Below are 26935 nucleotides of genomic sequence, written 5' to 3'. Positions count from 1 at the left end.
CATCACCTTTACAAATGGTGTGGTGATTGATTAGAGCATGAGAGGACCATGTTATCTTTCATACACAATTTGAAAGCATCTGCAGAATGAAGAGGGTTATTGTTAGGACATTGTAAGATAGTAATGAGAGTCAACTCTTGCAAACTTTAGTAATGATAGTCAACCCTTGCAAACTTTACTTACTCTCTTAGAAGGGAAAATTGCATCCTTGCCCCAGAGTTGGTGGTAGTAAACAGACTCTAGTTTGTCTGCTTCATTCATTTTTACCTATCAAGTCTGTTGATTCCTTAACAGTTACTTGTATATATACTGTATGTGAAGATGACTTTTCTCCTATAGTATGTACTATTCCCTGAGGACTTCAACATCTGGATGAAGCAAGAAAAGGTCATTGGAGGACAAAATTTAGCCTAGGTCTGACACTTAATTAGGCCTTGAGTAATTGCAAAGTTGTATGCTATCTTATACGAAAACAGCCAGTGACATCAAACTTGCAGGTGAGGTTATTATACATCTCCTGGGGATAAAACAATTCACCTTTGTGAGAGTATCTTCAGTGTGAGCTGGAACAGCCATTACATCTTGGTAACAAGGTAGTGAAAAAGGGGGTAGGTAGGGAGGAGGTTACCCCCACTTGTCATTCCATTCTTTCTTGGGGTTGCCACTGCAATAAGATGCCTATGCTCTCTTTTCTTGAGTAATCATTGAATTTTGGAAGTACCCCATTTTCTTTATTTCTTTCAGTTTTGTACCCTGCCCTGTGAATTGTCTGATTACCCATTGCTTGTTGGTGTTGTATTTTACACATTTTTCTGATATGGATTAGTCTGGGAGGGGTACATCACCCACTAGCAAACCTACTCATCCCTCATCTGAGAATAAGGAAGCCAAGAAATTATCTTCCTGCAACCACCTACATAAAATGTGGTCAACTGGTTATTACCAATGTATCTACTTTTGCTTTCGACAGTCCCAGTGCCCTTTCCTTTCTTACATTTGATTCACCAGTAGCTGCGGTGAAGCTTGTAGCTGAGCAAGTTGCACTACAACTTCTCTTCCCCCTTGCCTCAACCAACTCTCCAGTGTGCAAGTCAACTAAGGAATCAGACAAAACAGCAAAAAGGAAGAAGCATCATTGTTGTTCTTCCTTCTCATCATCATCTTCCATCCACTTCCTTGCCCTCTTCTTCGCCATCCTCAGACCCAAAGCCAAAGCTAGGCATGACCCCTTTTCTCTTGTTTAGAGGATAAGCTTGGACCTCTGAGGATCCTTTAAAGTTCTGAGGGACCTGCTTTTTCAGAACCCTTTCAGGTCAAATTGAAACAACATTTTCAGGTGGTTACTTCTCATTCGTGCGCACAATAACCTTGGGGAGGCAACTCCAGATTCTGCCTTACTTACCAATCTTGGCTTTGGAGTGGATTTTGGGCCTTACTCCTGAGGCGTGCTGTCTGATCAGGTTGTCATGGTCATCATTTTTCTCATGGCGCTTTGGCAGACCTGAACAGCCTGGTCTAGAGGTCTCAAGAGTTCCCTTGCTACTACTAGCAGATCAAGCAAACTCGTCCCTTTGGCTCTTACATGCCAGTGGAGGCTCTACACACTGGGGTACAGAGGATCCAACTTTCCAGTTTTATGCATCGGTCTGCAGACTTATAAACAGGCCCCCCATGAAAGACTCCATCAGAAGGGCCTTGCCTTCAATGCTGCAGAATCCATTTTTACTTGGAATCCACAGGCTTTGGTGCAAGCAGCGTCTTGGTTAGACCTGTGGATGGGTTCCCTAACTGACATTGACTTGACAACTTTCCCATCTTTAAACAACAAAGCTTCAGTCAGGATGTTGAAAATGTCAGGTGGTAAAGCTCTCGTCTACCTGGCACACTAAGTAACCAACCAGTGGGCAAACTTGATCATACAAAGGAGAGATTGTGTTCTCTTTACTTTCTTGTGAGGTGTCCCATTACAGCAACCTCTCACAGTGGAATAGTTTGGAGCTGGGTTTGCCTCTGCTTTTCTCTGAGAAAGGTAGAAGTAACAATTGAGCTTCATTGGAAGGACTACTGTAAATGGATTCCCCATACAGTGACTTTCAAAACTTCCCTCAAAAACAAAGGTGCCTGTCGCAAAAACTTCAGGTTTGGCTAAACCCACCATGTCTGGTGTGCAGAAGCCTTCTTCCTCTGCTAAGAAGGGCGGGGTACTTTCTCAGCTCTTCCTCCTCCCTTTCCCAATCACTCCAAGATGGGTAAGAGTGGCAGTCCCCTCTTCCAGTGCCCCAATTGGGGGGATCACCTGTCACGCCATTAGGTAGTATGGCAGCAACAAGAAGAGCCTTAGGTCGTCAGTCCTTCAGGACAGATACAGGCTCCAATTCAAGAACTTTTGCCCTTCTGCCTCCATGACACCAATGCTGTTCCTGACTTATTCTATAGATTTGTGGAAATATTGAGCCAGAAATGAAAATGATAGTAAAGGTTAAGGTTAATGTGGAGATGATCAGGTTGTTCCTGAAAGGTGTACTTGAAATTCCAGGCCAAATGGGATGGTATTCACCATGATCTTATTGAGCTCAATTGGAGGAGTATTTATAAAAGCCCCTATATTGTTAAGTGTTTAAATATGATCATATTATGATTATCAAGAGGGTATTTCCTCCTAAAATCCCCAAGTCTTAAAGATAAGTCATGGTTTAATGCTGCATATAAGCTCCCTACCATGAAAAACAAGCTTTTAATTTATGGAGGAACAATTGATCAAACTTTTGTGGAGTAATTTCATTGAGCTTAGAAGTCAAGCTCAGGTTGTTATGATGGACCTGAGAACATATAATGAGGGTGTGAAGATCCTGGTCTCCAGTGGTGATGATCATAAATGTTGGTCTGCTCTCAAGTCATCACTTTTTGGAGTCGATTCAATCATGCCCCCCAACTTTTAGGAGCTGATGGAACTACTGTTCATTGCCCTAAACAAGTCGAAACTTTTGGCTCAAGTCTTTGTGAGCAAACAGTGTGGTGAGCCCTTATAGCCTGAAGTCATACTTCCCAGAGCCTAAGTTGTGATCAGTAGCTTTCATGTCTAGAGAAATCAAAACTTTGCTTCTGGGTGTTTCCCCCTTTTTTTTTTCCCAAAAGACTGCTGATTTCATTGCTCCAAAGATTGCTACTATTTTTCAGAAGAGTAGTTGGACTTGTATGTTTATCTTCTGTTTGGGGAAGGGAAACATTACTGCACTATGGGATTGTCTATCCTCGTGTCCCTCAGCATATAGGCAAATTTCAATTACCCCTGTTTTGTTTAAGGTTTTTGGGAAGCTGCTCTATAAGAATCTTTGCAAGTTTGTTAAAGATGATAATCTGCTACCAGCATTACAGTTTGTGTTTCATAAAAGCTTTGATACTTGTGATGCACTTTTGTCACAATATCTTCTGTTTTGCAAAGTGCCCTCGACAAGGGTGCAGAGGGATGCATCATTGATTAGATTTTAGTGCAGCTTTTGACTGGATGAATGATGAAGCACTTACAAGCAGACCCTAAAGGGACTTGTAAAGTAATTACACAGTATGGATTAAAGTAATTACACAGAATGGATAACTGAATCCTGAACAATAGCATACCAATTCTTCCTCTCCACCTAGATTTGCTCTTTGAAAAAAGCAAGGAATCCAGCACCAACCTGTTCTGGGGAGAGATATCACTCTCAGTTGATATTGAGAACAGCCAATGAACTGCACTCAACACCAGTTCAGCCACAGGTTTGTGGAAGGTCGATTAATTCTTCCAAACACCATCAGCTTCAAAACTTTGCCTTGTCTTCCTCAGAAGAAACACCAGAGAAGGGCAAGTCTGCCACTGTTCCAAGTCCAGAGGTCAAAACCATGAAAACATTTGGAATGAAGCCTAGGTGATGGTCTCCATCAGCCAAATAAGCAACCTCTTCTACATGATCCTGCTCTTAGGGAAAGTTGTTAATTTGGCAACTGACAAGTCCACCTGTTGGGGTTAGTTCTCAGTGCCCTCAGGGTTATATTATCTCTACTAGTAGACATATCAGAATCAGGGAAAGGAGCTCAAAGAGCAACTATAGAATAAGGAGTTCTTCAATACAGGGATCAGAGAGCCAAAATGATAGCCTTCATGTCAAAATCCAAGATACACACTCAATGAAAGGCATGAAATCCAAGGTGGACCAGTCAGGCCAGACCCTGTGCCTGCATGGAAAACTGAAGAGTCATGATTTCAAGATACCAAAGATGACCACACACCATCCCCCTGGGCCCAAAACTGATAACAGACCCTACCAAGCTGGTGCCAAAAATTGATCTAAGCAAGCTGGAGCACACATTACCAATCTGTGCTGTGTGTGGTACCAGACCATGATTATTATAGAACTGGCTCCAAAGAACTGGGACAGTTGATAGTCCAGGAAAGAGTGGACCTCCTTTACACCTCCTAATAGGTACAAGCACACAATGAGTCGGGGTTGATCTTCCATTCCCAAGGAGATTGGGCACGAGCAGGCTTGTGTTTCAGTGATGTTACAAGTAGGCTTGTGAACCAATCCACCCACTCCACTCATGGGTGCAGCGATCATCAACAAGTCTCAGTAGGAGAGTAATGTCTGCAGGAAGGTTTCCCAGCCTTCTGGGCCTTCTTCCTGTGCTTCCACCAGTCTAGAGATTGGAAAAGCAAAGAAAAAAGTAAGGACAGGAAGATAATAGCAAAAAGGAGAACAAAGTATGCCTGTGCATCATTGCCCTCAGCACCACTAAGGATGAAGGGACAGTAACAACTAAAACGGCTATAGCAGTAGCATCAGCCAAGTAGACACATTCTCTGAGAATGTCCAAACAGATGTCTAGCTCTTGGCAGTAGCACATGACATCAAATGGGCCCTTTCAACCACTTCCTCTTGGACTACTACTACTACTGCATATACAGGCAGGAGACCAAGGAGGAAGCAATTCAGTTCAGAGGGAGTTCACACTCCTGTCCTCTGAGGGGAGAGAAGAAGAAAAAAAAAAAAACTAGGATGAGGGTCAATGTTAATACGTGGCAAAGTGCCCATACACTGTTACTCCCTAAGTACTTACATCCTCACTTGAGAACAGTCAGGCACTCATTCATTCATCATTCATACACATTACAACATGCCAAAATCATCAACACCAAGTAAAAAAGAAAAGTAATGCCTTTCAACAACAGCAGCCCTGTTAATAGTCCAGCAGCATGTAAGACAAGCTATACAGCATTCCATTCAAAGGGAAAGTGACACCAAGAGTAAAGAGGTTAGGTTTCAACCCCCTCGCTCACTGCTAGGTAAACTACTTTACTACCTAGGTTCAACACCCAGATCAATTTTTGCCAAAGGTGTCCTATAAAAGACAGGTTTATACCCTCATAGGAACAATCAGTACTGAAACAGTTTGGAAGAAGCTTGTCATGGATTGTAATATAAAATTACCATCCAATGTCCCACCATTTGGAAATGAAAAGATGAGCTGGATCATATACAGAAGATACCAATGGGAAAATATATGATGTTGGTTTTGGATGTGAAAAGTACATATCCTGTCTTACATTTGTGGAACTTAGGTCTTAATTACCATGTGAATAATGAGATAAATATATATTTAATTTTTAATGATTACATAAATATATATTTAATTTTTAATGATTACCATTTTATTATTTTAACACTTCCTTGGCCATTTTATTATTTTACACTTAAGTTTGTTCAAATTTTTCCAATTTCCAAAATGTCTGGGTTAAACATGAACATTAAAAGTGCTCTGAACCCCATCAGTAGTGTCCAGTCATCCCGTTTTTCTCAATTTGTTCAAACATCAAGTTTTTAGTAAGTAGTTGTATTTTGTTTTCATAAAAACAAATAGGTTTTTTTAATACAAAAGAATATGTATGTCTATACATATAAGTACTGTATATCTAACACAAGTCTAATAATAATAATAAATAGTTTGCTCACCAATGGGACCATAAGCTTCACCTCAGGTTGGCAGAATTTCTTAAATAGGATCCTTAGCTGATGGCTCCTTTTTTTTTTAAAAAGTACAGTAAGGCTTCTTCTTTTTTTAAAGTACAGTAAGACTTCTTTTTTTAAAAGTACAGTAAGGCTTCTTGTTCAGAATGCAGATCTGATAACTATCCTTAGAGAGAATGATATACAGAGCATATTAAAATGTTTTAACTTACTTGACTTACATATAGCCTTCCCATGACCCATTCCAGTATAGTTTGAGAAGAATGTGGTTAATCATGTTTCATGTGAATGTTCAGACTTCCAACATCCAAAGATGAGTTCTGGAGACAATCAGTTTATAAAAATAATGATATTTTTTGTTTTATTCAACTGTAAACATTTTTTATATTTTAAATAAATCAAAATTTTGTTGTAAACAAACCCTTCAGCCCAGAGCCCTTTAAAAGCAAAGTATTATACTCAGTGGTCCAGTTAAATTATTACTTAATAATAATAATAATAGTAATTTAAAGCATAAACAATACCAAGATTATTTTAAAATTAGCAAAGAGTAGATTAGTGTTGCATGTTTTTTGGGTTTGCGTAACCTAATAATGTACTCAAAACCATTTCGAAACAGGCCTCCTTTTCCAATTTGCTATTTGCTTTATGCAGTTAGTATTATGAAGAAGGTTTGTCTTAAGCACTGCTTTGCAGTCCTAATAATTTTTTTTAATAAGTCACTGGTATTGAGAGTGTACTTATGATTTTTTCAAGATGGATACTTTTCTATCCAGATGTTTACTTTTCTATAAGTATACCTTAGTAGTATCAAGGTGATGGGATACTTTTCCAAAGTATACATTAGTATAAAGGTGATAGGATACTTTTCTATAAGTATACATTAGTATAAAGGTGATGTGTTTTGCTTAACCAGTCTGTATTACTTGGTATTTATTATTAATTTTTAGTCACTTCATTTTCATAATTGGAAATTATGTAGATGCCTCTTCATAAAAGAAAGTGGGATAAATAAATAATATTTTTCCAGTATATATGAATGTGAAGTTTATTTGTTCATTTCATCTTTTTCAGTCATTGGAACCTTTGACTAATGGCAGCAACAACTTTGTATGAAGGATGGTTGAATTAGCACCTCCTAGGCTCACCCCTTCTGACGGAGTCTAAGGATTAGGTCTAGTCCCAGGAACTGAAACTGAATTCAACATGGCAATTTTTGAAGTGTTTCAAAAAGGCCATCAAAAATCTTTCTTATTAAGTACATTATATGGATTTGATGGGAGTGGCATTTTTTGCCGTGATTTGATGGGAGTGGCATTTTTTGCCGTATGTTGTTGTTTGAGATTCCTTCTCTTGTCATGCATACAGAACAATTCATTTTCATAAGAACAATTTTATAGTGACAGAATAGTATCTATTGTTTGTGTCGTTTTTCTCCAAAGGCAAAGTAGTGTGTATTTAATGGCTTGTAATGCAATGTAAATATTAATGAGGACAAGATGAAACCTTGCTCCTCTGTCACAAAGAACTCAAGTCAGCTGTAAAGTTTGGCTATTCTTACCTATAAAAAAAATGAAGGTTTGACTGGTGACTGGAGTATTGTGCACTTTAGGAGCATGTGAAATTCTTTCATATAATCAAGGGTGTAAATGAACAAATATTGTCTTGGAAAACTGAAGAGTTGGTTCTTATTTATGCATGGTAAGACTTGGACTAAAGCTCATCCTATTTCTGTGAACTCCTAGATAATGAAATCATATGAAACTTGACAAGATCATGAGAGATGATGTGCTGTGAGACTGTCCATGCTCATATTTTGTGCAGAAATGTTATCGAGTTACAAACCGGCAACTTGAATTTCTGTGCATTTAGTAACTTGGTCTTTTTTTTTTTTTTTTTTACTTTCCAGTCTATTTTTCTCTTGTAAATACAATAAAAACCAAAGCTTCCACTGTTCTGTGCTGCAGGAAAAACCACATGAAATCTCCAAAGTATTGAATTTTAAATTATTTCCAATGTACACCATTGCTTAAATTTTCAATTTTATTGTGGGGGGGGGTTAGTTTGGTTTGATTCTTCACCTTACACCTTTGTTGCATTAAACACAGCTGACTAGGGTTCGTTCCTTAGAAATGAAAGTCTTTTTCAAATATTCAATGTTATAATAAAAATGTAGGCTTTGGATTGTAAAAAATAATAAATTCTAGCCCACAAAAAATTGTACAGTAGTAGTGTACCGACTGATGTTACCAATATATTATTTGAATATTTCAGTTTACTTTACCAAAAGTCTATATTGTACTCTACAAAAGTTTGCTGTCATTGTTCTGTGAGAGATTAGCTTAGTCATTTGTGTAAACTAGTCGACGGATGTCAAGTAATTATTATTTGTTTATATTAACTGATGGGAAAAGTCAGCTGTGTAAGTAGACATGCTATTGTAAATTCTGATGAAACAGAATATGCAGTACAGTACTTGTTACTAACTTCAGTATTGTTAATTTGCTGTTGCATGTTTTCTCTTCCCTTTTATCTGTTTACAGAGGGAATTTTATTGTAAATTGTTGCATTTATAGGAACTTTCAGGTGAACAAAGTAATTGGTCATTTGTGGGTATTTTACCAACATTGTTGACTTATAAATTATAAGATATGATTGAGGATTTGAGGTACATGAAATAATGTACCTGTACAGTATATTTCATCTTCAAGGGGTTTTCAGTTACTGTTTTACCCTTGGAAAAAAAAAAACTTCTACTCCATACCCATTTTTCACTAAAACAAGAAAAGCTATATAATGTTTTAAGATTTTTATTTAAAATATGAAATGTTTTGCAATTAGTAATTATAATTATGTATTTACAAACTCTTAATGTCATTGACATCTTTACATGAGCCACATTAGAATTATGTCCCTAAGTGGTACAGTATATTTATACTGGAGAAATATATACTATATACTGAATTATAAGTTTACAGAAGCATATACTGCTACACTCACAGGTAAAAAAGCTGAAGGCTTGTTTAACTTCTTAATTAAATGCTGTATAGTTTTGTTGTAGGGTACATGTTAATTTTTATGAAAGTTATACCAAGAAATGCTGAATGCTTCTTCAGTTTCTAGGGTTAAAAATTTATCGCACAATAACAATTAAACAGGGGCTTGTTTTATTTAAGATTTGGTCTTTTTGATTATGCAGTGCTTTTGAGTTTATTAGCAATAGACAAATCTTAAAGGATTTTTTCTGTAAATATACAATTAACTCCTTGTGACATTTACAACATGTAACCAGGTGGTCTATTGTCAGTTTCATCATAAATCTCTGCATAATTATGAAAGTCAAATCAGTAGTGATTAATGTTGATTAAGCTGTCAATTTCCTGCAGAAAATTTGTGACACAGGACCGAACAGTATCATTCACAGTGCCAAGTTTTAACATTTTCTGTATCTGCTGCACTAAGTGTAGAAAAAATGATGACGATGTGGGGAAAGGCCTAGCATATAGTATTTGTATCATGTGACTTCACTCTGCAGAACCTAGTTATGACAAACAGTTACCTTAGATTCCCTGAATCATTGAAACTGGGACCTTTGTAATATATATAAACTTTCAAATGTTTGATGGTCACAGCAATGGCAAAAAATTACCCATTCTAGTCCTTTATATATGAATAAGAATTAATTTGGCTAGTTGGTAGTAATTAGCAACTAGAATTTTAGTGAATTTCATTTTGTCTGTGTGCTTTTCTACCAGTGCTGTCATTTATGTATAAATTGTAAGACACATATTCAGTAAAGAATAATTGAATGTTGTAAAATAAGTCCGTGTCATTTTATACGGCTTGTAAGTTTCAACTGACAACTTGTTCATAAATAGTTCAAAGTTAATGTTCTTAATTCTGAATAATGCCGTAACTCAAATCCAAAGACCTGAAGAGTTTATCCTGTATTTTTATTAGTGTTTATAATTTTATTCATTACTAATATATGTAAATTTAGAATTTAACAGTGCAGTGTTTGTTTTATTCATTGGATAACCTATGATTAGACTACTACATACATACATACATATTCATTACGTATTAATCAAACCTTTTCAAGTTTTTTTTTAAAATCTCGGCACATTTTCTTGAATGCACGTTTATGAACTGTTAATAGTTAACAAGTTGGAAGTAACTGCACATTTTATAAATTTCAGAATTGTTTTGACAGAGTACGATTACGGATCATTTTCGAAGTATTTGATATTTTTCCCAAAGGAAATGGTCTTAAAACAGGTTGTTTCTACTTTGGAACAAAACACAAGTGAATACCATATGTTGGTGTACATTAAAACATTTGTTCTACAAGTGATTACTTATATCCTAAATCGCTATAAGTTCCCCACTACCTTTGAGGTGTACAGCACATATAAAATTAATCGATATAGCTTACTAAATTTACTTTATCATAAAATTTCCCTGGATTGTGATTCTGTTAAATATTAAGAGTAAATTTAAATGAGAATTAGGTTGAAACTGTGATATACAGTATATTTGTTAGCTTGCTTGTCTTGAAGCTAAAGACTTCACTTTTATTATTTTCATGTATAATGATAATTTATTGTAAGAAGAAAAGGTACTCCTTGTTTGTTAAGTAAGATTTCTTACAGGTCCTCTTTGTCAGTTACTTAGGAGTTTTATGTCTACTTATCAGAAAATGTGTCTCTGTTTTTAAATGTAGTGAATGGATACATGCATGACTGAGCTTTTGCCTGATATGAATGTTGTATTTAAGTTTGGTGTAAGGAAACTCAGCCGGTAACTCATTATTATCAATAAACTTTAGAGGTGGCTAGGTTGTGGTTGGGGTCTTGAAATTTCAAGTCAAATAATACTGACTTCAAAAGAATGGGATATCACCAATATTACTGTACATTTCAATTTGGAATTAACTTTATATACAAACTGCAGTTCTGATGCCATTCAAATCGTCATCTTATGGGTGTTTTCTTCTTTTACCATTTAGTAATTCATCACCATGGTGGGTTGCATTAAACCAGCAGCATAGGCTGTTGTTTTTGCACTGTCACTCTTGTTAATAGATTGTGGCACTGTTTCAAACTCATCAGTAGTAGATGTTTTGGTGTTTAAATACAATATTCCTTGACCTAGTCTTTCCCTCAAAGGTTTATTTTATGACGCAACTGTATTGGGAACTTTTTAAGCAACTGATCTCTCCAGGATTTGTATTGGTGAACATAAACCATGATCCACAGATTTCATAATAAAAGTATAAAATGACTCAGTATATAAAATACACCTTTGAAGAATAAATATACCAGTCCAGAGATCCGTCCTGTTGGCAACTCTGCCTGTACTGCACTTGGTACTCCTAAAAGTAGGGAGAATTTTTTTTTTTTTTTTTTTTTTTTAAGAATCTGGTCTAAAATATTTAGAAAAAATTGCAGTAAATAAAGCAGATTTTAAATTTATTTTATTGATGAATTTATCCATTACAGTATAAGCTAAGTCACTATTTTGCATCCTGAGTTTCTGCCAGAATCTTTTAAACAGCAGTGTTTGAAAAAGTCCATTTCTCTCTTTCATTCCATAAGTATACAGTTTTCTAATGTGTCACAGTTTACATATCTTTATTCTTACATCTATTGAACAATCCATTACGTATTTATTTTTACCTGTCACAAGGTGTTTGCAGAGTTTACTCATTAAAAATAGTCTTTTCATCCCAATATTGAATTTTCAAGAAAAAAAAAAAAAAAAACTTAAAAACTTAGCATCTCATTATGATGTAGATATTGTAAATATGCTTTGCGGGCACAGTATTGGACACCAGTGACTATTTTATTTAACTCCTGAGGTTGTCACTCTGACAGTTTTTGGCCTAATTATTAGGCATGATAACTCTTTTATCTGGTTCTTTGTCAGTTACGTGCAATGTCAGGTTACCCATGGAGATTAATTTTACAAGCAGAGTACTATTGACATTAATATATAAGTCTTACTCATAGATTGACTTTTCAGGGTTAGAGAGGTTGTTTTAATTGTGCTGTGCAGGCAAGAGCATTAGTGCTTCTGCTGACATAAAAGTAAATTCTACTCCACCCGTGAATATCACTGTCAGGAATCACATTTTCTTTTATAACTTATCTGTGCTTCACTCAATGAAATTCCTTAAAGGCTGAGTGTGCTGAATGTGAAGGAATGAAAGTTTAAATAATATACCAAGTTATACATTCTTGTAGTATGTTTCACCAATTTTAAACCCAATAGCTTAAGCACAATGTCCACTCTGTGTGCTTGTATTTAGGTTATAACTATGGTATTGTATATTTAGAGTATTGTAACTATCAGTTTCATAATAAAATACTTCATTATACACCTCAGTTTGTATCTTTTTACATGCTGTTGCTTATGTTCTTTGTGAAATATTTTAACTGTTCCCTCTGTTAAACCCGACTTTATGGAAAAGCCATTTTTCTCATTTTAAATTAAATGGGTATTTGTTGATTATAAAAAAAATTTAAGTTGAAGGATGCTTACCTGTTTGTTGATCATAAGAAAATATAAATACTTATCTACTGTTAAAGTTAGCTTACATCTCCACGCTGATGGGCGAGTGAGCATTCAAACAAAAGATCGAATGGCTGCCCAGATGACTGTCTAGTTCACCTGTTCTCTACCAGGTGTGTTTCGAATGTTTAAGCTTGTCAGAATTCTCCTTGGCAGCCCACTAAGTTGTGGGAAGGCTGGGTGGGGTCTACTTTAACAGTAGGTTAGTATCCAAATTATAAATTTATTATAAAACTTACATTATTTGGGATGAATCTTACTGTTAAAGTTATCTGATTCCCATTGAGAAGAGGATGGTGGGTAATGCAGCTAGACCAAATCCGCTCAGCCTTTCAAGCTAAAGGTTTCTTGCATGAAACCCAAAACATTCTTAACCTGATCTGGAATCCTATTTGGATCTTACTGCCGCCAGAAGTTGGATTCCATTCAGAGGGAAACCTCTCATACTTGTGCACCAAAGAGCGGCCTTGCGGAGAAAGCCACTTCAATTCAGCTAGAAAAAATAAATACCTTCATGACATAAAGGTACACTCTATGCTCCCCAAAACACTAAAACCTGGATTTAACACAGAGCCTAAAAGATTGCTCTTAATCCCAGTTCAGGAAAACACTTGACCCGCTACTAGTAGCGGACTAAGGGTTTTACGGTTTCAAACATGATTCCACACACTTAAGGTACTGGACGGCAAACCCAAACTGCACTTCTACTTCACCGCTTTAAACCCATACTCATAAGACAATTGTCATCAAACTAAATGAGGTAGCGACAGCTCTCACATTATGAATATTTACCTTCAATAAAGGTAAATGGTATGGAGCTAGTTCTCGTGCACTAGCCCAATCAAAAGCATCACAGAGAACCTCGTATTCTTGACAAAGACATTCTAGTTTCTAACCAACCAACCCTGGCCCCCCCTCCCCAAAAAAAGCTAACTTTGCCTCTTCCAGAATTAACCTTTGACCAAGACATTAGGTTTTCTAAAACCACAAAACAAAATGTTAAGTTTGCCTTCTCCAGGCTTAACCTTTGACAAAGACATTCAAGGTTTCTAAAACCACAACATAAAAGGTTAAGTTTTGCCGTCTTCTGACTTAACTTTTAAAACAGATGTTCTAGGTTCTAAAATCACAAAATAAAAGGATAACTACCTCTTTCAGGCTTAACCCATCTAAGTAAGTTTGAATTGCCCCAACATGACAGATAAATGTTCCCTTTTCTTCCCCACCAGAGGTTAAATGGAATTCTTAGTTCTCAGAAAAGTTAGCCTTAATCTCATTCTCAGCTTTAATGCAAGAGATACAATAGCCTTAAGGAGAGTGCTTGCAATAAATATACTCTTTTTAACTGTTGATAGTACTAAATAAAGGAAGTTTTCATAGTAAATTAAATAAAGGAAGTTTTCATAGTAAATAATTCAATGGAACTCATTCCAGAGGCTCAAAAGAATCTGCAGATAAACTTTTGACCCACGTTTAAATCAAGAGAGATTGATACAGTACCAAGATGAGGGAGCTTTCATCTTAACTGATTTCAAAATTTTAAGGTGCTGATCATCAACCAGATCTGATAGCTCATGACACAATACCAAAGAAAGTATAGAACAATAACCTTGAAAGTAGACAGAAAAAGTCTTACTATATCCAAGAAAGCAGAGAAACTTTGATGTCTGCAAGGTTTCAGATGATGAAAATTCCTCTAGAAAGGCACCCTAAGTAATACACAAACCGCTGCTTCTGAGTTTCTGACACAAGGCCACAGTTGCTCTCCACTTGATTAAGGATAGAACCCTCGATACCTTCGAAAATTCCCTATTGGGAGGAGACAGTTGAGCCTCTACAGGCGGTTAAGTGTGAGATGCAGAAGTTAATGGAAGTGCATGAAATTCTGTAGTCGAGCCAATTTCTCCTTAATGGAAGAATAAGAGATACATCTACCAAGAGAGCTAGAAAGTTTGAAAATCATTTGCTCTGAGGCTACTAGGGCTCTACGTGAGTCACTAAGCAATTCTTGAGCATGAAATTTGCTCAATACTTCCTTAGTGTAGACAGAGGGGAAAGGCCTATGAGTCTGAATCAGGCCAAACTTAAAGAAACACATCCACTGCTCAAGCCTGAGGGTCCTCAAAGGAGTAGTAATTGACTGATTGTTCCTGTACAACTGCATGCTAGTAAGTCTACATTTCAGTGCTCCTCTAATCCCACAGCAAATGTCGAACTTGCGAATGTAATGGCCACTCTGTAGGCAGTTTTGTTCTTCTGAATCCCCAATGGCCACTGTGTAGGTAGTTTTGTTCTTCTGAATCCCCAATCACCAAAAACACTGTCCTTCCACAGAATGAATTATCAAATCAATATCATGTTGTTCATTTCATTCAAGGAAGCAATCTTTCCACTGTGACTTTGTTTCTAACCAGGGATAAAGCTGCTAAGCATTTTTGATGGACTTTCCGCTGCCCTGACATCTAGTAAGCTTTACCAGGTGTAGTGGTGACCTTTCTATATTGTATGCAAGTGTAATGACACTAATCAAAATTCTTTGTTTCGTGTTACACAACAGAGGGGGAAAAACAAAACCTTGGCGTAGGTTTAAGAGAGGAATTACAAAGACCCTCCCGCCTCGTCTGAAAGTAAGTCAACAGACTTAAGAGCATTCCCATATGACACAACCTTAGAAAGCCATGTAGTTAAAGTAATGTCTACCTTGGAAACAACAGAAGATACTGTAACAATAGTAGATTTGGAAAGAAAAACATTAATAGAGGTACAAGTAAGAGATTTATTGATAGCCGAAGAAAAGGAATGATACAGAACAAACAAGTGCATTTTGACGGAGAAAGAGGAATAGGCTAGCAGACAAGGATTTAGGAGTAAAAGATGAAGAGATTGCTTAAACAATCGACTGAGTCGACATAACATCAGAGTAAGTAAAACTAGATACGGACATTATTTCTAACAAAACTGTCTATACCTATATAATTAGTCCTGTTGGTACTAACAACCTCATACTAGGTGCCACTGACGGCAGAAGTTGCATACATAGCAAAGCTAATGCATTACAGGCAGTCCCCAGTTACTAGCGAGGGTTCTGTTTTGAGGGTGTGATGATAAGAGAAAATCACCGATAACTGAAAATTGGCAATTTTCAGGGCTTTTTCGGCGAATTTTAGGGCTTATCGGTCGGCGCCAAAAACCGCCGATTTTTCGTTATCGGCGCCTCTGTTAGGTATGTATTGGCGCCAATAAAGTGGAAATCAGCGATTTTCCGCCGAAAACTACCAATTTTCGTTGCTAGACAAGCGCCATAAAACCGGGTCACCATTAACCGAGCCTGCTATTAACCAGGGACTGCCTGTATACGAGCCTATGACCATGAAAAACAGAGGCAGGTGATGGAGGACACAGAAACACATCACCCTGAGAACCAACTCAGTTCCCTGGCAGCGGACTTCTTTCTCGGAATCCAACTGTCACAGGGCAGTCCAAAGCTCAGGCTACAAAGTGGTGAGGGCACCAACACCTTACAACTTATGAGGGAACACAAAAATAATCACACAATGGGGTACCCAGAACGGTTTCCTAACCAATTCAGACAAACCTTGCATTAACCAAAATAAGGTTTACACCGTTCTAAATTCTCAATATGCTTTTCCTGAACCAAAAGGGGAGCTGAGGGCAGAGCTAAAGAGCAAGCCTCAATACTAACTAAAGCATTAGCAAAGGAAAAGCCTAGACTGAGTATGGGCAACTATAGACGAAGGACCAGGAGAAGGGGGAGAAATGACATGCTGATAACCTCACTAACTAATTCCTTCGCAATCTACCTGCTTCTCTTCTCTTCTAAAATCCCTACTTCCTCACATATTCTGTTCTCAAGATCACACTTGAAACCACTGCAGCAGGGTAAACAGTGTGTATCTCCTATAAAATCAACATTCTATTAACACAGTAATCGTTCCCACAGAACCTGACATTCTTAGCCTGTACAGTATGTCGTGATAGCAGCAAAAAGCCAAGAAATACCAACAAGCACCTATACCCCATGGCAGCGAGGAGAATTCTGATAAGCTTAATCATTCAAAACACACCTGGTGGAGAACAGGTGAACTAGACTGTCATCAGGGCAGCCATTCGCTCTTTTATTTGAATGCCAACTCACCTACTGGCACAGAGATGTAAGCTAACTTTAACATTAGGTAAGATTCATCCCAAATATTTTAAGTTGAAGGGTGCTTACCTGCTATTACTATACATAATAACAGATGTACTGAAAGGGACTTCGAAAATTTCATTATCTTTACATTTCTTCCTCTTAGTTTTCTTTTTCATCTGCTGGAACTTTGGATTCTACTTGCTACATGGTAAGGGAATCGTTTGTAGCCAATGTGATCTGATATCCTGAAAAATATGAAAAATTAAGCAAATTTAATATACTACCCTAGTACCTTATACCATTAGCTGATGGTGTATTATTACTAAAAATACTTGAAGATTTACTAGAACACAAAATTACCATTCTTAACCCTCTTACAGCTAACATGAAGGGTTTATTCTTAAATTTAAAGGATATTTTTTAATAAATTATTTCTTTAAAAATTTAATGATAGGATAAACTAATAATGCTGAGGATTATGAAATTTTCTATAATAAAATTACCTGGATACTTACCTACTGTTAAAGTTAGCCGACATCTTCATGCCACTAGGTGTGATTGGCATTCAAAATAAATATAAGAAAAATGCTTGGCTGACCCAAATGGACTGCTGTAATCATTGTTTCCCACCATGTGGTGTTGGAATGTTCATGCTTTTGTCAGAATTCTTCCTGACCACCCACTATCTTGTGGAGAGGCTGGGTGGGTTTCCACTTTAACAGTAAGTATCCAAATAGTTCATTTAATTACTGTATAAAGATTATCATTATTTAGGATGAATCTTACCTACTGTTAAAGTTGTCTGACTACCACAAAAAATGATGATGGTGGATTAGTGCAGCCAGGGAAACATCCACTCACCCTAGCAAACTAAAAGGGAAAAAGTTTCTAAAAATTCTTGATGGTTTTACGATTCTTCCTGGCAAGTGCTGCTATCAGAGGGCGTAAGGTTCTCATAGCAAGGCTTGTCTGAGGATCCTTTCTGGAAAAAAAGGATATTTCATAGAGTACTTAGGACTCCAGTGCCAGAATCAAAAGCCCTCAATTGTCAGCAAAACAAGACAGCAACTACTCTTAAATAAGAAAGTACGCTCATATACATCAATGTATACCTTCATACTCCCTAACTATAAGAGATGGGATGATTACTCTTGCATTTGGTTCAGGAGAAAACTGTCCCAGCCAGAACAGTATGACTAAGGGCTGATCTCATGCACAACTCGGAATTTCTTTGCATGATTAATGTACCCCGGGAAGGATATCAGGGCACTGACGGGTGAAAGTGCAACAAAAAGGAATGATGTATAACTGATAACCTTCCCCTCCCAAGGTTCTGCTGTGTTGCTTGCCAGATGCTCCAAAAACTCTGTGTAGGTGGCCTCCTACCAGATCTTGAAACATCTCCATGTGTTGAATTTGATCTGTTTGTCATGATAACCTCGTCTACATGTACAGTATCATCAAACCATGGCTGATCATTTGTCCTGAATTTGATGACCTCTCTAAGGACATACTGTATTTATTACAACAGCCCTCAGCATTTCAATTAACTTCTTGAGATCAGGATCTAATAGAGCATCTGAAATATTAAGTGCCTGATAAGCTTCAATATTGTGATCCCAATTGGCTCTAGATTTCAGCCATTAGGAACATACTGATTCACAGACCTTGGACTTGACAATAGCTGGAACATCTGTGAATATGAGGTCTAATCTATTACCAGAAATATGCATGGCTTCCTGAAATAGCTGGACAAAATAGGAGGATACCCAAACTCAAGAGCAGACTGGCCATATTGATCTGTGGAATTTGAATTTAGCCACTTGCAAATAACAAACAAAGCTTCTGAATCCTGTACTGAGCCATACAGTACTAATCCTTTTCCAAAAGACAGTCATATATAGAATCGTTGACACAGTAAACCCCCCGTATTCATGGGGAATGCGTACAACACGCACCCTGCGAATAGCTAGAACCCACGAATACTTAGAACCCTTCTAAAAAACACTTAGTACTGCCTATTTTGATAGTTCAAACACACAAAAAAAATACTAAAAATGCTTTTACAGGACAGGTATTATCCTACTTACAATGGGGTTAGGTTCCAAAAAAAAAAAAAACCATCGTTTCTTGGAAAAAACGTATCTCGAATATAGCCTAGCCTACGCTAGGGTATTCGGTACCATGTATACATACACTAAGCCCCCGGTATTCATGGTCTCACTATTTGCAGACTCACATATTCGCGGATTTCTCTGTGGAATGTATCTACCCATTATTCACAGAAAATTCACCCATTCGCAGTATTTTTCACTGAGAGATATTCACTAATTACCGTATTTTCATAAAATTTTCATGAGTAAATGCGCTTTTTGTGATAAAACTACTAAAATACTCATGTATAAGCATTTTTAGAGGGTTTTTTTTGTGTTTAAACGATCAAAGTAGGCAGTTCTAAGCATTTTTTGAGGCGGTTTTAAGTATTCTGGAGGTTCATGCAGAGTGACTTATGATAATTCAATACAAAGAGAAATTGAATAACAAACAAGAATTAGCTTAGCCTACACTATGGTACCTGTATATCATATACATATATGGTAGCCTAGCCTACGTTATACTATACTCTATATTCACATATATTATACAAACATCAACATAACAAATATGCATCTTTTCCATGGATCTTTTAAAATGTTATGCTTTGATTCACTATATCCAATAATATTGTATGTACTGTATTCTTATATTGCTTTTGTATTATAAATTGTGATCATAGCGATCAATGTTTTGGTTTGGAAATCATTTACGTGTTGTTTATTTCACCGGATTTAACTCAGTTCAGAGCACTTTTCTTGCTTCTAGTTAGCGTAAATGAATCTCCATATACTTTATTTATAAGGGTCAAGGTTATTTTTTGTTATATTGTACAAAATGTTTTTAAGTCAAAATATAACTTGGACACGTCTCGTTGTGAAATTAATTTAGCTATTTTTTCGTTAATAGAAAGCATTGGTTGTTTGGGGGCGTTTGTTTAGTATAAGAAAATTCAAGATTCCGTTTGCTATTTTCACTCTATTTCATCATAATACAAACTTTACGTATTTATCGTTTTTCAGGGTAAAAATAGTAATGTGTTCTTTCATGCTCAGCAGTTTTGATTAAAATACTTTCTCTCCAATTTTAATTATGGTCGAGTTTCATCCATGTTGCCAATGCACGATAATTTATAGTTATTGGCAGCTTGAACACTGTTTTCTCAGCTTCAGCTACAACTTGCAGCTTAAATTTATCCATACCGAATAAGGGTATAATGTAAAAAATATCAGTCCTATTCTACTTAACGTCATTTGTACTACAGTATAACCTACGGTAATTGTGTATTACTGTACGATGGTTGAAATACAAGCAAAAGGGCTGTTGTTATCCGATTTGGTGATAAACAAAACAACAGTTTCTTGGTCAGTTGTTTATGGCTATACGCATTTACACAAGAGTATAACGTTACTAACAATACTTTTATCATTCTGTTACTTTTTCAACTGGTAGATGGGATAAAGAGTTGGAAGAAAAGCTGCTGCTCTATTGTAATTTGGTCTCTCTCGCTGTCTGATTGTACGCTTCTGCCTGAGCCCGCGCGAAATTTTAAAATATTTTATGAATATTGTCATATCGGTATTAATTGCTAACCCCATTGCAAAATCGAATTATCGTAAGGTGAACTATCATAACTTCAGCACTACCTAAGTATTTTTATAGTTTTATCACAAAAAGTGCATTTAGTCATGAAAATGAGATGAAAATACAGTAATTAGTGAATATTTCTCAGTGAAAAATACCTTGAATGGGTGGATTTTCAGTGAATAATGTGTATATATGTTCCACAGAGAAACCCGCGAATAGGTGAGTTGGCAAATTGTGAGACTGTATTTGGAATGCAGTAAACAGCAAATACGTAATCATTGTAAAACTTGCTGAAAATTTTAAGAACTTCATAGCAACTACACTCCAAATTTTTCTGACAACAAATAGGTTGTCTGGACTTAGTGTATACAGTCATGCCTTGCGCATGTGGGATGTTACGACAATAAATAAAGTCAGGGCCATCAAATCTTGAGATTAAAAACTCAACTAACCTTTGACTTGTTACTAAATTCACTTACAAGAGTCTCTATATAAAACATCAAATTGAAGTTATGGGAACAACTCTAAAGATCATGAAAATTTGACCTTAAGCCCCAATAATCGAGTCAAGTACTCTGCAAGTTTTCTTACTGTAATAAGTAACTGGCCCAGGGTTCCGCTCAATGTCTCCCGAAAGAATTAAAATTAACAACATAAAATCAGTATCAAAACTAATAAATAGACTGATACCAACATTAGCACTGTACAACTCAACAGAACAATAAAATAGACTCATACCAACAGTAGCACTGTAAAACTCAACAGAACAATAAACAACTTTATTTACATTACAGGCATTGTCCTACTTACAATGGGGTTAGGTTCCAAAAACCCCAAGTTTGTTGTAAGAATCATATCCCAAATTTAGCCTAGCCTACAATAAGGTACTCAGTACAATCTATACATACTGTATATGGTAGCCTACCTACACTATACAGTATACTCTACAGTAAACCTCCCGTATTCATATTCTCACGATTCGTGGACTCCACCTATTCGCGGATTTCTCTATGGAACATATATACACATTATTCGTGCATATTCATGGATAATTCGCAGTATTTTTCACTGAGAAATATTCACTAATTACTGTATTTTCATATCATTTTCATGACTAAATGCACTTTTTGTGATAAAACTATTAAAATACTCAGGTATAAGCATTTTTTGAGGGTTTTTTGTGTTTCAACTATCAAAATGGGCAGTTCTAAGTGTTTTTACAAGGGTTTTAAGTATTTTACTATTCGCGGGGGGGTGTGGTATGTATCCCCCGCAAATACGGGGGGTTTACTTTATACATATACGGTATAGTAATTATTAATATCAGCTAATTCTGGAGGTTCATACAGACTGACTTATGATAATTCAGTAAAAAGAAACTGAATAACACAAACAAGAATTAACTTAGCCTACACTGGTAAATAGTATACAGTACATATAAGGTAGCGTAGCCTACACTATACTGTACAGTATGCTCTATACATACGGTATAGTAATTATCAACATCAGCTAATTCTGGAGGTTCAGTGCAGACTGACTTATGATAATTCAGTATAAAAATAAATTGAATAACACAAACAAGAACCAAACGTGTATTGTAAGGGGTACTCACCAAGATTTGATCCATCGTCGGCATACATGAATGGTGTCAGGCTGTTGATGGCTACATATAACTAAAAATCAGAAGAGGAGGAGGATGATAAAGCAGCAGGATCAACAACTCACTCCTCTTCAGATAGTATTTCTTCTTCTGTTAGTTCAGGTGTGTTGAGGAAACAGCTGTCACAAGATGTAGACGATCGAGGTTCAAATGTGGGGGAAGGGGTGGTGGAAGGTAATGGCACTGGAACAGTTCTCTTAAAGAAGTAATACATTGTATGTTGCACAGTGTTTTCTTCATAAATTACTCTGTAACACAAGACAGAGTCTTGGTATGCTCTCTCAACTTTAGCAAATCATTCCATGTTCCCATCCATTTCACTTCAAAAAGTTTCAGTCCATCTTCAAATGAGGCAAGTGCCTCTGCCAGTTTTTTTGCCGTAAACTTTCGCTCTGGCTCTTCTTCAATTTCTTCTTCCTCTTCTGCTATTTTTCTCCCTTCTACAAGTGCAATTAAATCTTCTGCCATTAGCTCTACATCTTGCATATATATAAGTTCTTGGATATTTTCCTTATCAATTTCTAAATCTGAACTTCTCCCCAGTGTCAAGATCTTTTTAATAATTTCCACTTCTTCATTCTTACTGAAACCTTAATGAGTTCACATACACTTCTAGCATATTTTTCCAAATCCCATTCATATATTCTTTTTTTATCTCCTTTCATGCCCTTCCAAGGTTCATCATGGTGTTCAGAACATTGAATTCCTTCCTGAAAGTTCTGAGATCTTTCTCATTATCCGTAGCCTGAATAGCCTGAGCAAATGTGTTCCAAAGATAACTAGCCTTGAACATAGCCACAGCAGCCTGATCCATAGGTTGTATGAGAGAAGTTGTGTTTGGTGGCAGAAACACAACTTTTACGTTCTCGTTAATATCTCCAATATCCTGAGGGTGGCCAGGAGCATTGTCTAGAATCAGCAGAATTTTGAAGGGGATGTTGTTTTCCCTACAATAATCTTTCACTTCTGGAATAAATAAAGCAATGTACAAACCAGTCTTCAAACAGCATTGCAGTCATCCATGCTTTCTTATTATGACGGTAATGCATAGGAAGCATATACCTGTCGATTCTTCTTAATGCCCTCAGATTTTCAGTGATAAAATGGCTCAAGTTTATACCCCAGCCACATTTCCCCCAGGCAGAACAGTCAGTCGATCTTTGTATGCCTTAAACCAGGGCATCGTTGTTGCTTCTTTATAGAGGTAGGACCGTTGAGGCAGATGCTTCCAATACGGTCCTGTTTCATCAACATTAAAGATTTGCTCTGGTAAGTACCCTCCATCAGCTCCAAAGTCAATTTTTCAGCAAAAGTTACACCTAAAATGTTAAGAAGTCACTGACATTGAAAACTGTACCATTTACACATAAATAAAGATGCTAAGGCAGAATTTTCTGGATCAACCATCTACCCTGTGTTTTGAAAAGGTCAAGCTTCATACCCCATAGCTTATTCCACCCATGAATACATGCCCCATCTCTTCAAGGCTTCTTCAACCAAAGACTCAAGGTATGGGAAAGGAACAACAGCTAGAACAGCAGCATCATCAGCATAAGCAATCATTTTGTTCTCCAGACCTTGCCACATTCATTAGCAATGATAATATGTAGCAAAGGACCAAGAACTTTAACTTTAGGAACAACTGAAATGACATTACTAAAGCTAATACTGTATACAGGCCATCAACACAGACCCTGTGAGTTCTGCCAATGAAAAATTAATTTAAAATATCAAACAAGATCCACCAATTCCCAAAAAATCTTATATTGTGGGCAAGTGGTTTATGATTGACAAGGTCAAAGGCTGCATTAAAATCTAAACCTGCATGCATGCCTCTGCACTTCATCATGAGTACTTTGCAAGACAGCAGATACTGACAAGAGTGCATGCACGTACCAAGGCCTTCAAAAAACCTAAACTGTAATGGTGGCAGTAAGTTAATATCTTTAACAAACCTACGAAAATTTTCCCCCAAACATAAGGAAAATTTGCAAATCGAACTAACTTTCAGAAAATAGTGGTAATCTTTGGAGCAATGAAATCAGGAACCTTTTTAAAAAAGATGGGAAAGATCCCATTTGGGTCTATGCTGCCATAACAGTCAAGGCCCAGTAGCAAAATTTGGACTCATCTAGACCTGAAGGCCATTAAACACAACTTATGCCCTGGAAAGCATGACTTACAAAACACCAACAACTCACCACACTGTTTTCTTATAGACTTAAGCTAAAAATGACAATTTTATGATAAAATTAAGTTTTATATATACTTACCCAGTAATTTACTTAGCTAAGAGTTTCTACTAGAATGGCAGCAAGAATGCTGAATTCCCAGGTAGTGATTCTTTTGTTTTGTGTAGGTGACTATGCCCCCGCCCACTTTCAGGGCACATAAGAGGAACAACATCACCAACACAACAATTTTTTTATGCAAAAAAAAAAAACAAGTCCATGTGCGGGGAGGAGGGTGGGCTCCATCCGAAATTACTGGGTAAGTTTATGTAAAACTTAATTTTATCATAAAAATGTCATTTTTATAAAAGTAACTTACCCAGTAATTACTTAGCTGATTCCACATTGAAAGTTAGTGGGGAATCATGGACAAAGGCTTAAGTTATAATTGATGAGAGAATTGTTGTTCCTTACCTGGTGAGAGAGCTGCTGCAAGTAGATACTGCTTCTGGTGGTGCTCACTTCAACCTGTAGCAATGTGGCAGCATGGCCATACGTGCCTCTACTTAAGTGGGACACTTTGCAGCGGAGTACTCCGAAGGCTGACGAAGTATAAGACCAAGCTTTGCGATGAAGGTGTGTACCGAAGGCCAACAAAGCATACATAATTGCCCCTACCCTGGGCACAGTACCACAAAAATAATATACCAGACAACAAGACCACTACCCAACACTAAAAACTGGTGGGCACTCCAGGTACGTCAACTGGTGGGCACTCCAGGTACGTCATACCCTCCCAGGCTCCCCAAGAACTCTACACCATTTTCAAGATGAAGAGAAAAGGAAAGGAAGGGACACTTCCTACACTTCCTCACTCATCACCACGCCAGCTACGGACACAGGTCCCAGGGCACTGCATTTATTATAAACTGTCTTGACATCCTGCAAATAGTGCATCGCGAACAGCGACTTGCATTTCCAATGAGTTACCTTCAGGATCACAGAGAGGGAAAGATGGTGTTTGAACACTATTGAAGTAGCAACTGCTCTTACCTAGTGAGCTTCAACTCTCAGTAGTGATAAGTCAGTCTCCGCTAATTGAGAGTGTGCCTCAGCGATGAGATCCCTCAAGAAAAACGAAATGGCATTCTTCGATAGGGGTCTATAGGGATTTTTTACAGAACACCAGAGATTACTAAACTGGCCTCTAATCTTCGCCATCCGATGTACATAATAACTGAGGGCACGTACTGGGCCCAGCTCTCTCTCTTCCTCTTCGGTGCCTAGAATATCCAATAAACTTGAAATTGAAAAGGAAGGGGGCCAGGGATGTGATGGATTTTCATTTTTCGCTAGGAATCCTGGCAAAAAAGGAGCAGACTGTGTTCCCCTGTGAAAAACCGATCCTTTTGTCTATTGCTTGAAGTTCACTTACTCTCTTAGCTGTTGCTAAGGCAACCAGAAAGAGAGTTGTCCAAGTCAGATCCCTTAGAAAGGAAGAGTGCATAGGCTCACAGCGAGGGTCAGAAAGCCACTTAAGATTCCAAGAGAGGGACTCCTCTTTCTTGGACTTGGAGATATTGAAAGACTTAATAAGTTCAGACAAGTCTTGGTTGTTCAAGATGTCTAGCCCTATGTCGAAAAGTGGAGCTGAGCATCGCTCTGTAACCCTTTATTGTCAATACAGACAACCCTTTAGATGATTTCAAATAGAGAAGGAAGTCTGCTATCTGAGCAATAGATGTTTTTGAGGAAAAGGCTTTGTTTCTTCTACACCAACTCCTAAAGCGTGCCCACTTAGCTTGGTAGACATTATTGGAGTAGATGCATCTACTTTTGGCGATAGCCTCTGATACTGATTTAGAAAATCCTTTCGCTCTGACGAGTCTGTAGACGGTTGAATTCCTGTTAGGGCCAGAGAGGATAGGCCTTGATGAAACTTCCTGACATGGGGTTGTCTGAGAAGACTTGGAATCACGGGAAGGAATCTCAAAAAGTCTATGAGGAGATCGATCAGGTACGGAAACCAATCCTTCTGCGGCCAGTAGGGAGCCACTAGAGTCATCCTTACATTGTGGTGTGAGCAAGACTTCCTTACTACTTCTCGAATCATCCTGAACGGAGGAAAGGAGTAAAGATCTAGGTTGGACCAGTCCAGAATCACTGCATCCGTCACTTAAGCTAGAGTGTCCGGAAAGGGGGAACAGAACAGAGGAGGGCGGTAATTCCTGGAAGCTGCAAACAGGTCTATGTTTGGTTGACCCCATAATTTCTATAGGCTGGGACAAACGTGAAGATCTGGTGTCCACTCCGTGGGCACAATTTGCTTGTGACAGCTCGACTCGTCCACCCGGACATTGCACTTGCCCTATATGAACTGGGTGACTAATCAAGTCTGGTTCCGATCCGTCCAGCAGAGCAGGTCTCTCGCTACCTCACAGAGTGAAAATGAGTGGGTCCCCCCTTGATGTTTGATGTACGCTAGGGCTGTGGTATTGTCCACATGTACCGCTATAGTCTTGTTGTGTACCTGTGTTGCAAAGCGTTGCAGACCTAGATTATCGCCTTCAATTCTCTCACACTGATATGATGCCCTTTCTCCTCCAAAGACCACCTCCCCAAGACTTCCAGGTTCCCGAGGAGCGTTCCCCAACCTAGATCCAACACATCGGAAAAGAAGTCTAGGTCGGGGCTCACC

At 37.5% G+C, this 26935-nt stretch overlaps 1 protein-coding gene and 1 long non-coding RNA gene across 9 annotated transcripts in view; one reads left to right on the top strand and one right to left on the bottom strand.

The window, feature by feature from the left end:
- LOC136849104 (very low-density lipoprotein receptor-like) overlaps positions 1-12383 on the top strand; it is a 621997-nt gene extending 609614 nt beyond the window's left edge. For 5 of the 8 annotated variants that reach the window (XM_067122069.1, XM_067122072.1, XM_067122070.1 and 2 more), the window contains one exon: positions 7077-12383. In XM_067122069.1, the coding sequence (XP_066978170.1) occupies positions 7077-7118 (42 nt within the window). In that variant the 3' untranslated portion in view covers positions 7119-12383. The remainder of the gene's footprint in view (positions 1-7076) is intronic. The other 3 variants (XM_067122073.1, XM_067122066.1, XM_067122067.1) reach the window with 1 other exon arrangement.
- LOC136849106 (uncharacterized) overlaps positions 1-26935 on the bottom strand; it is a 38500-nt gene that overhangs the window by 3052 nt on the left and 8513 nt on the right. The window contains exon 2 of the long non-coding RNA XR_010856236.1: positions 16810-16970. This is a non-coding gene — a long non-coding RNA (uncharacterized lncRNA). The remainder of the gene's footprint in view (positions 1-16809; positions 16971-26935) is intronic.

This window comes from Macrobrachium rosenbergii, chromosome 20 (genome assembly GCF_040412425.1).
Source record: "Macrobrachium rosenbergii isolate ZJJX-2024 chromosome 20, ASM4041242v1, whole genome shotgun sequence".
NCBI lineage: Eukaryota > Metazoa > Arthropoda > Malacostraca > Decapoda > Palaemonidae > Macrobrachium > Macrobrachium rosenbergii.
This window is presented reverse-complemented; position numbering and strand designations above follow the sequence as displayed.